An 11,513-nucleotide genomic window follows, 5' to 3' on the forward strand; every position below is an offset into this window, starting at 1 on the left:
TTTTATGGATCATTAGATTGGAAATTCTCTCCTGATCATTTCCATAGCTCATTCACAAAAATCGGACTGGTAACGAAGGGACAAGTTTAGTTTGAAGTTGCACGAAAAAACGACAAAATCAAATTGGGCTTGGGCCCAATCTCGTAAGCACGTGCCACACACATGCGTCCCTTTCTTTCAACCAAACAGTCGCGAGTTTTCTTCCCCACCGCCATTCACAAAGTTTTTTTTTTTGGTGCAAATCATACTACTATATTAATATTAACCAAACTACCATCACACAGGCATTGGGAGACAGTTTGCATCAACCATACAACTCGGAAGATCAGAGTTTCCTAGCTGCTGATAGGCCCATGCAGCTAGGGAATCTGCATCCCCATTATAAACCCTACTAATCCATTTAAACACTACAGAACTACATACAGGTACTATAGAGGTTATATAGTGTTTCACAGCTTCCCATTCCCAACGACATGAGTGTCCTTGTAAAGATCTAATCACCTCCTTGTTATCTCCTATACACACAAAATGTGGTTTCCTAAGCCTCCTTGCCAGCAAAACCGCAACTTCAACTGCCTCCAGTTCAGCCTCAGCTGCTCCTATGGCTCTAAAGCGTCTGACAGTTGCTCCAACTATGTAGCCTTCACTATCTGATGCTACTGCCCCAGCTCCTACCCATCCCGCCTCCCTGTGAAAAGATGCATCAAAGCTTATTATGATACTCTCATTTGGGATAGTAGGAAAAACTTCCTCAAAACTATTTTTAATTAAGTTTGAAATAGGGTTAGAGGTGAGATGTTCTTCTCTGAAGGCCCTGTAGCAAGTGTCTGCCTGTCTGCTGCTTTCCCTGAGAATCCTTTCTCTATTGGGCCTTCGGTTCTCAAATATAAGTTCATTTTTGGAAGTCCAGATTTGATAAAGTAAGAAAGCCATATGTATCCCAGCCAGCACTTGATCTTTGTCTTTACTGCAACTCCACAAGATCAGCATGTCCAATCGCTGTCTGAGAGGGAGGTGTTGTGGTATCCTCAAGCCTAAATTAGAGCTGAACCACACAGTTCTTGTCCAGTCACAAGTAAAGAGCAGATGTTCAGCTGTTTCTAAAACCCTTAGGCAATATGGGCAGGAGAGATCTCCTTTTATCTTTCTTTCAGCTAGCATGTCTCCCATGGGTAGCATATACATATATAGCTTCCATAGGAACAATTGAATATAAGCTGGTAGTGGAGCTTTCCACACATGATTTAGAGTGTGGGGATTACAGCTTGAACTTTGTCCCAATCCACCCTCTGGTTTAAGGAACTTATATGCTGATTTAGCAGTTAAGAACCCATACTTGTCCTCGTTCCATTTCATCTTGTCAGCTAAGGCATGCTCAGGTCTAACCTTGATATCCAGGATGTGTTTGCATAGGAGAGGATCAAAATGAATCCTTAGCTTGGTTTCATCCCACCCACTCTTGTCAGGCAAAAACAGCTCCGAGACTACCTTGTTCTGCAGTCTAGGGTCAGCTACTCCCAATTCTGCCAAAGTCACAGGCTTATTCTTACATTTTAGCCATGGATCTTTTAGAATTGAAGTAGTTTCCCCATTCCCAATCCACCAGATTAAACCCCCACTTATGGCATTGAAGGCTTTGTGTATACCTTTCCAAAAGTAGGAAGCTTCATCAGGGGGTTTGTCCACATCTCCTATCCAGTTCTTCCCATATATCTTTGAATGAGTTCTAGTCCATAGGAGGATACATCGATGCCCTTCCATGGTAACTTTGCAAGGATAGCCATATTCATGTCTCTAGCCTTTCTTAACCCCAAACGTCCAACTTGTTTTGGTTGACATATGTAGTCCCACCCTTTGGTGTGGACACATTTAGTTTGATCCTTTCCAGACCACCAAAAGTCTCTACATGCTCTGTCAATCTTATTGCAAGTAGCCACAGGGAGCAAATAAGTTGACATAGCATATAAAGGGATAGTCTGAGCCACTGCTTGGATAAGGGTTATTCTCCCAGCTTGGGATAACACCTTTGCTTTCCAGCCTTTTATCTTGTTATGAATCTTGTCTACCAAGTAATCGAAGTCCTCAGACTTTTTCCTTGATAGCATAATAGGCACCCCAAGATACTTCTCTTTTGGAGAGAAATTCCTGATTTTCCAAAACCTTTTGAGTTTCATCTTTTGTCTATAGTTGACATTCCTACTAAAGAAGACACTAGACTTCTCATAGTTGATTTTTCGCCCTGAAGCACCACAGTAATCATCTAGTATCTTCTTCAGGTTTCCACTCTCAGCCACATTGGCTTTGGTGAAAAGGATCAAGTCATCTGCATATAGCAGATGAGTGAGAGTAGGGGAATGCCTTTTGATTTTTATCCTATGGACCCTTTCCTCTTGTTCAGCTTTGGCCACCATTCTAGATAAGGCCTCTGAGACCAAGATGAACAGATAAGGGGATAGGGGATCCCCTTGTCTAACACCTTTTTCAGGGGTGAATTTCTCCAGAGGAGACCCATTGAGCATGACTTGGAACGAGACAGTAGATTCACACTCGTATATCATTTGTCTCCATTTCTCATTGAAACCAAGTTTCTCAAAGATATTGTCTACAAAGGCCCATTCCACCCTATCATAGGCCTTGGCCATGTCAAGCTTAATGGCAATCCAGCCCTCTCTTTTAGCTTTCATGTTTTTCATGTTGTGAAAGACCTCACAAGCCAGGCCAACATTATCCCTAATGTTTCTGCCCTTAATAATTGCCCCTTGGAATGGGGAGATGATTTTATTAATCAGACCTTTAAGTCTGTTGGCCAGAATTTTTGAGATTATCTTGTACCCAAAGTTACAAAGGCTAATAGGCCTGAATTTTGAAGCATGGTCAGGGTTAGCAACCTTTGGGATCAAAGCTATATAGGTCTCATTAAACTCAGGGTTCAGGGAACCCAAGTTAAAGAAATCCTGAACAAAGTCAATCACTGTTGACCCAATGGTCTCCCAGCACTTCTGATAGAAAATGCCCTGGAAACCATCAAGTCCAGGGGACTTGAGACTCCCCATCTTCTTGACCACAGCCCAGATCTCATCAGCAGTAGGCGTAGCAATGAGCCTTTCATTCTCTTTGGGGGTGACACAAGGTTGAAAAAGATTTAGAATATCCTCATTGGTCTCTGGTTGATCAGAGGTGAAGATCTCCTTAAAGTATTGATTAAGAGAGATGCCCACCTCTGTTCTGCCTTCCTGCCAGTCCCCCTTATTATTCCTAATCTTATCAATGTTATTTTTCCTTCTTCTGTATATAGTAGATAGGTGGAAAATTTTGGTGTTTGTCCCACCATCTTTCAGCCAAGTGTTAGAGGACTTTTGTTTCCAAAAATCCTCCTCTTTGATATACCAATCCTGGAGCTCATCTTTAAGCTTCTTAGCCTTAATATAGTTATCTATACTGAAAGGCTTAGAAATAACAGAATTGAGTTTGGCTTGAGTAGCCTTTATATTGGTGAAGATATTCCCAAACACATGCTTATTCCACAAACTGAGATCCTTCCTGGTCTTACCCAGCTTTTTTATAAAGGTTCTATCAGGAAGATCAGCCTTTATCGAATTCCAAGCTCTCTCAATAACATCCATGCAAGCCACATTTTTAAGCCACATGTAAAAAACTTGAAAGGTCTAGGCAACTTTTCTACTTTATTGGCCAGATTTATAAACAGGGAAATATGGTCAGAGGTAGCATTAGCCCAAGTCCTGATCTGGGCATTAGGGAAGGCAGCTAGCCAATCAGGCGTAGCCAAGGCTCTATCAAGCCTTTCCAAGATGTGGTCTTGAGTCCTCCTATTGTTGCTCCAAGTGTATTTAGGGCCCTTGAAGCTTAAATCCACCAAACCCATGTCAGTTATGAGGCCATTGAACTCCTCCATGCTTTTTGTAATTTTACTTCATCCCCCTATTTTCTCATCTAGACTAGCAATGGTATTAAAATCCCCAAATAAAATCAAAGGCCCAGGGACCAAAGGAGCTATTCCCCTTAGCTCATTCCAGACTTTATTCCTATTATGAGCAATAGGTTCTCCATAAACAAAAGAAAAAAAACCAAGGTTCTTTATGGAAATAATTGACAATTTTACCTGTAACCTGGTGTCGTGATGCTTCAAGAATCTCCAGTTCCACTCCTTCCTTCCATAAGACTGCCAAACCCCCACTCATTCCTATCGCAGGAACAGCAAAAGACCCACTCAACTTCTGTTGTTTACTAAACTTCTTTATTCCTTCTTGACTTGCTTTGGTTTCAGACAAACACATAATATCAACTTCGAACTTTCCCAATAGGTCCTTTAGTTGTTGAACCGCCGTGGTGGTACCTATCCCCCGGCAATTCCAGGCTTGTATTGTCATGGAGATAGAGGCGGCTGTGAAGGGATAGCCACTGCGAGCCCTGAGGGTGAAACTAACAGACCCTCACTGTTTGTGTCATCCTCACTTTCTCTCTTGTTGTAGTCTTGCTTATTACTGCTCCCCCCCTATATCTACTTGTGTCTCCCCACCTTGTTCTGATTCTAACTTTCTTTGTCCTGAATCTTCCTGATCACTGTAGAATCGTCCATGGCAAGAGGTATGGGTTGTGCTTCAAACCCATCACTATCTTCCTCTAAGCCAGCCATATCTTGGGCCTCATAGTTGATAACTTCTTGTTCTGGGTGTTCATCCTCAAACTGTATCTCTTCCTCCATATCTTCAGAGTTTTCCGTGTCCACCACCTCGTCCGACTCGGACTCCAGATCTTCTGAGTTCGTTATAGAGGGTTCTAAGGAAGTGTTCATACCATCTTCATCAGACCCCCCTTGCTCACCTTGAGACTCACTCGACCCACTTGATACCGGAATAATTTGTGTTCCTGTTGGGATGAGTCTATGTCCTTCTCCTCTGCTTCGCATTTCATCTGCTTATATCTTTGCGCTTTTTGATCTCTTTACTGCCCCTCGGATGCTCCTTCTCAGCCATTTGTACTCTCCATCACCTGCCATGGTTTGATAAATTTCTACTTCCAAACTTCCCTTTCTTTTGTTACTTGTTTTCCTTACTCCATTATACTCCTCTTCATTTTCTTCCAGCTCTTTTAGCACATTTAAACTGGTCTGCACTCTATTCTTTTGCTTTTTTCCTTGAGACACCTTTGTCTTAAACCCTCTTCCACGCGTCGCTTTGCTTTGGAATTGAAACTCTGTATTTTGTTTTTGCACACTTGATGTCCCCTCTTTCTCATGTTGGATCTCCTTGGGCTTGATGATCTTTTCCTTGGAACTAGCTGAATGTAGGTATTGTGGGTTTTGAGGGCGGCGCATCCTGCTACCTTCATCATGCTTGATTTGGCTATGTTGTGCTCCAGGTTGTAATAATCGATTCTTGGTCCCGATTTTTTCTTTTTGTGCGACCGATATCCTATCTCCTTCCCTAGTTATTACCTCTTTTGGTTTTCCCCAGCCCATTAGACTTTCTTTAGTTTGGCCCATTTTGCTCAGTTGCCCTTCAAAAACAACCATCTGACCTCTTTCCTTATCTTGTCCAAGACCCAGCATCCCTGTCCCGTCTTTCTCTGGCCCATAACTCTCGGGCCCAACTATCCTTTCAAGCATAGGGGGTCCATTATGTTGATTTCTATCCGTTGTGAATGCGTCCACCTGTACACTAGCCGTTGTGATTTCCATTCCCTAGTTATTCTGACTGAGGTTCTGGGTAGTAGCCGTTTTTTTGTCTCGATTACCCTCTGGTTTCCCTGACGTGGCAGTGTTCCATCTTTCTTGCCTAGCTCGCATTCCGTACCCTTTACCCCCAGTAGTCGGAGAAGCCGGCATCTCTTCCAATTTTAGCTTCTGAGGCTCTCCTACTATGGTAACCCTCTGTTTCCCTATAAAGGCTATGCCATTGAATAACTTTTGTGCTTTCAATTGATATGAGAAGAAAGGTTTGATGACTGTTGTGTCCCTCCATACTTCAATATATCATATCTATGGTGTGCCCTGATGCGACAGTTGTATTGGTCATGCCCTATGATGCCACAGAAGTAACAGAAGATTTCAAGCTTCTCATATTTGAATCTTACTACCAGTCTATCCCCTGTTTCCAGTTTGATTTTCTGCTCCTTTGTTAGTCTTTCTTTGATGTCCATCTCTATCCTCACTCTAGCAACTGGTTGGTTAAACTCTGGTGGGCATGAAAGATCAACTTCACACACAGCCCCAAGGTCTGCTCCAATCTTCCACACATTTGCTTGATTTATGCATGCCTTCGGAAGATCCCATATCTGTACCCAAAACTTAACAAAATCAAAGTTATAATCCTCCATCCTGTGATCTCCCCTCCACTCCTTGATAGAGAGGATGTACCCATATATATTCCATGGCCCATTAGCGAGGACATGTGCTCGTTCACTCTCCTCTTCGAACATAATTCGGATATGGTCTCTATCCACCATATCCAAGCAAACTTCTTTCTTTGTTTGCCATAGTCTATGCACTTCTTCACTTAAGTCTTCTAGCTGTATTTTGTGCCCTCCATATAACTTACCCATAAGTGTGAGCAGTCCATTAACTTGATCTGGACCATTGATGCAATCCAGTTCAATCACCCTTTGTAGTTTTTTTCCTGAAGAACAGATTAAACATGTTTAGTTGAAGCTCCTCTATTCTCTTGTTTCCTTCCGGTATCATGTCTGTGTCTTGTAGCTGTTCCATGCTAGTTTCCATCGATGCTCTATCAGAGATACAAAACTAGGTAAGAACCAGGCAAGAAACTTGGTCAGAATCTGCTCACTACGTTATCACTAGATCAAACTCCCAAGATAACAAAGATGAAATAAAGAAGAGGAAGCAAGGAGGTGTCCTTCTTCCTAGTGGAGAACTAAGGACTGTGAGATTAAGAAGGTTACTGGATATAAGAAAAAGCAGAGATTAGAATATGAAAAAAGAAACTCTGTTTTCACCCACAGGAGAGGCTTGATGCTCAGAGACGCCATTAACAAAGTTTTAAACTTCTAAAACCTAACCTAAAATAAAAAATAAAAAATAAAAAGAAATCTAATTACACCCACGCCAATCAATTAAATCCACCCCAAATCTTCTCCAAATTATTCCCGCACAAATTTCCACCACCAAAATCTTTAGAAAAAACAAAAAAATTTGTGGAATTTGAACTGCCGCGACCATCCATGAGCCACCACCATCATTTTTTTTTGTAAGGTTGTTTCACCTTGGTTCCTACACCTTCTACAAACCCTCAACTCCGGTGAAAACTTTCAATGGCTCTAAGACGAAGAATTCTGCCGAAACAAGCTTTTACGGGCGACAGCTTTGTGCCATTTTTTCGTGACGAGATGATTAAGAGGAATTGGATTAGGTTATGGTACTCGACAAATAATTTCTACCACTCTGATTTGGTCGAACAATTCTATAAGAAGAGAGAGTTGGATGGTCAGAAAGTTTTCATGTAGATGGCTGGGGTTAGGAGAGAATTATCGAAAGAGAAGTTGGTTGAGATTTTAGGCATTACGCTTGAACGCCACCTCGACGCCACCGTGCAGGAATCCCAGTATACTGGAGTTCTTGCCTTGATGAACGACACTCTCATGGAAGGTCAATACAATACAACTTCTCATTGTGCTCGACAATCATCTCTGCGAACCAACCAACTGGCTGTAGCTCAGTGGATTGGTAAGAACGTCATTGGGAAGGAGAAAGTGAACGACATCGGTTTGACATGTCTGCATGTTATCTTGATATTGCAAGAGAAGAGGTATGAATTATGTATCCTCGAGTTTTTGATAACTATGATTAGAGGAGTTGGGAAGAGTAATGCACCATTGCCTGCTTTAATTACGAAGATAATGTTGTCTTGGGAGGGGAAACCAAGAACTGAGAGGACTATGTTGAAATTGCATTCGAACGAAATTATTTATACGGAGTGTATCCAAAAGACTTGGATGTTGCCGGAGGACAAGATGGTTGATTCGGATGAGGAAGGGGAGGACACAACATGTTTTGATGTCGATGCCTTGGAAATGTGTAGGTCGGATGCAGAACGCATGGCTGTGATTCATCGTGGCATGCGTTCTCTCAATACTATTTGTGAAGACCTCCGAACTCGACAGGCTACCATGCATCATAACTTTGAGACTCATGCCCAGCACGAGGATGAGTGGTGGGAATAGACGAGGGCCGAGATGGAAGTTCAGCGCAAGTTCCGAGACGATATGCTTGCATGCTTTCCACCCCAGGGGGGTGCTTCTTCTGAGGAGCAGTCTGTGAGGCACGAGCATCGTCGCCGCAGGACTGATGGCTCTGGCCCATCAAGAGCTCAGGAGACATCACCTTCCCATGTCCCTTCTACCACCAGCAGCGAGTGGTTTAGGAATATTATGAGTTGATCTTGTTTTGTATTTGCTTTTTATTTTAGTTCGGATGTTAATTTATGAATTCCGTATTTAATTTTGAATTTGGTTGTTAAATGTTGTTTGAATTTCGGTTTTAATATAATCCGGTTTGTTTTTAAATTGTTCATTGTTTTTATCATTAATCCCACCTTCCCGAATTGTTTGGGGTTGGTATTATGTATTCTAGCATAATTTTTTATATGATCCTCCGGTTTAGAATTTGTGTTGGAGTGAGGGTTGAGAATATTGCCGATATGGGCATCACTATGAATAGATATTGTGATAGGATGAAATCTCGATGAATTAGGCAGTATCTATCCTAAATTCAACCTAAAAGGTATTAGGTTTGTTTTGGAATAGAGAATATGGGTTGTTTCCGTTTCCGGGTTTGGAAATTTTTTGTTTCCGGCAAATTGCCTTAAAACTTTTTGGTAACTTCCCGATTCGTTTTAGCAACTTAAAACCTATAAAAACTTCATTCATTCTACACTCACAACCCACACTACACCTCGCTTTCATCTCTCACCATTCACTGCCACAATTCCCATCTTTTTATCCATTTTAGCACCATCAGCACCTCGGAGTGCGACCTGCGCCCTAGGCACCTTCTGACAGAATTTCATCAGAGTGCGACCTACACCCTACCAAGCCCTGAGCTGAGCGTGACCTGCGCCCACAACACTGGAATTCCAGTTTTCATCTTGAGCGCGACCCACACCCATCCCAGGCACAAAGTGAGCGCGCCCTGCTCCCAAGTGCCTGGAACTCGAAAATCACCAAGGCGCACCCCGCGCCCTATCTAGGCATTGGTGGAGCACACCCCGCGCCCAGAACCCTGTAGGCAAGAAAAACACCAATTTTATTTTGTTGGTTGTTCCAAGATCTTTTGTAGTTATTCTAGCGAGTTTATTGGGGATGACATTCCCTCGTATCATACCGGAATAGTCTTTCGAAGACTTGTTCCAAAGTGACACTTATGGTGCGTGGTTTTGCGAAGTGATCATTTTAGCAGGATGGGAGCCACTATTGGTAAGTCCGGATGAACTTTATTCTCCCGCACTTACATCTTATTTTTATGATAATTGTAAGTTCTTTGATAGACCAGATGGAGAACAAGTGTTCTCCATCACCATCGGGGATGAACCAATGGAAATTACCAAGTTCTTGTTAGCCTTTTCTCTCGGACTTGCTATGCCCGCTGAAATACAAGACTCATGAACTTATTTGGTAGATAATATGTACTTCTATAACTATGACGATTTGCATGAGCATTATGGGGCAGGAACCTTTAGGATAGAGGACCAAGGGGAATATAACGTCGCCCTTGGTAGCCTGTCCATGAACGTGGGCACAATGATATTTTTTATAATGCTAAACATATTAGGGGAGTGACATTTTTCTTCTGCGAATGACGCCACTTGCAATGTTTTCCTTGCTCTAGCTAAGGGACGACTGCTCTATGACCTTCCCAGGACATTAATGTCTAGTTTAGCACGAGCCAAGAACATGAGGCATAAGTATCTTCTTATGCCTGTTTTAGTTTGCCGTATTATGCTATGTTTCTTACCTTTTTTTTGTCCCAAGCAATCTATTTCTCATTAATCCCATAACGGGTGGAACTCTTATAGAGTTGCGTCAGTTTTTCTTTTCTATATTAGTATGTTTAACCTTATTTTGCAGATGCTCCAGAATTTCATGCGTTTCCATGGTATTTCTCTACCCTAGTTATTTAAATACTTTGAGGACAAAGCATGCTTTTTGTTTGGGGCATAGAAACGCGTGTAATTAAGGCATCTGTTAGGATATAGATTTGTATAATATGCATTTGTTTTCTAGTTAAAAAATTCAAAAATTTTAAAAATATAAATAAAAAGTATGATATACACTTAGGAATATTGGTATTGTTTTCTTTAATCTAGAAGTCTCATGTAGCTTTTGCATTAGAATAATTTTTAGAAACTTAGGCTAATATGTAGGTAATAATCCTTGCATCTATCTATAAATATGTTACATGAGTATCTATGATTGTTGGCAGTAAGTTTCTGAAATCTAGGCTAGAGTACTTATTCTACAAATCTTGTGAGAATATAGCCTAAAGCCTTATATGAGTGAACATTTGAGAAATGACACAAGGGAAAAGTAAAATCCGGATAGAGAAATCACACGTCCACTTTCTTGATTACTATACCATATCCTAAGCGAGAATTTATGCCTTCTTCGGATCGATATAGCCAGAAATTCAAACCTATGAATTATTTTCCGCTAGTCGCCCATCTGAGCCTTTCTTTAGCCTTTCATAAACCACAAATCCTTTACCCTGTTACAACAAAAAAAAAAAAAAAAAAAAAAAAAATCAACCTACCCAATTCTTTGAATAAGTCTGAGAATAGAGATGAAGAATAGAAAAGAGAAGAACCTTCGAAATCAAGAATTCGTTAGTCGCTTCAGAAGAAAAAAAAGTAAGTTTCCATCCAAATAAAAAAATAAATAAATAAAAAATAAATAAAAGGAAATAAAGGGTTATAACTCCAAAAATAGAATCAATGAGTCAAAAGCCAAAGAAAAAGAAAAAAAAATATGGCTAAGGATGGAAACAAAGTGTAGAAGCAAAAGTAAAGAACAAGGGTTTCTCTAGTTACATAATATGAAACCTCTATTATCTTAGACTTGTCCTTTTTGAATATCCATTTCCTTCCTTCTTAAACAATCTCCTAATTCCCCCTAACACCTAATAAAGACCTCTAGCTCAATTAGGAATATGTTAGTGTGATAGTAAGTGGCAGATGTGTTTGATCGACTCCGGCTTCCTTGTCTGTCATTGAGTTTGTAAGGTAAAGTGTGCCCACTGCACACTAAAGTAGCGAAACTTGAGCAGAAAAATCAGAGTGGTTTTTGTCTTGACATTTATGTGAGGACCTACTTAAGGACGCTATTCTGAGTGTTCAGAAACTGACCTGCTAGTTCATCTCATTGTATATATGTTTATTCGTAGATGCTTGAGTATTATGCATATATTAACTTAGGGTTCGACTTGATTATTCTGTATTCATTGCTAGGGAGATGTATAGATAATTGAGACATAGATAAGGAAACAA

The 11,513-nt window shown here is 41.0% G+C and overlaps 2 protein-coding genes across 2 annotated transcripts; both read right to left on the minus strand.

The window, feature by feature from the left end:
* Positions 1–276: 276 nt before the first annotated feature.
* Positions 277–3,647, minus strand: LOC147475324 (uncharacterized). Its single transcript, XM_086585374.1, has 2 exons — positions 1,824–3,647; positions 277–1,713 (listed from the first exon to the last, which is right to left on the minus strand). The coding sequence occupies exons 1-2, from the start codon at positions 3,645–3,647 to the stop codon at positions 277–279; spliced, it is 3,261 nt and encodes a 1,086-aa protein (XP_086441500.1).
* Positions 3,648–5,934: 2,287 nt separating this feature from the next.
* On the minus strand, positions 5,935–6,561 carry LOC147475325 (uncharacterized protein At4g02000-like). Its single transcript, XM_086585375.1, has one exon. It carries the CDS (start codon positions 6,559–6,561, stop codon positions 5,935–5,937), a length of 627 nt encoding a protein of 208 aa, XP_086441501.1.
* Between the last annotated feature and the right edge of the window lie 4,952 nt (positions 6,562–11,513).

The sequence above is a fragment of the Coptis chinensis genome, chromosome 9, assembly GCF_015680905.1.
Source record: "Coptis chinensis isolate HL-2020 chromosome 9, ASM1568090v1, whole genome shotgun sequence".
Taxonomy (NCBI): Eukaryota; Viridiplantae; Streptophyta; class Magnoliopsida; order Ranunculales; family Ranunculaceae; genus Coptis; species Coptis chinensis.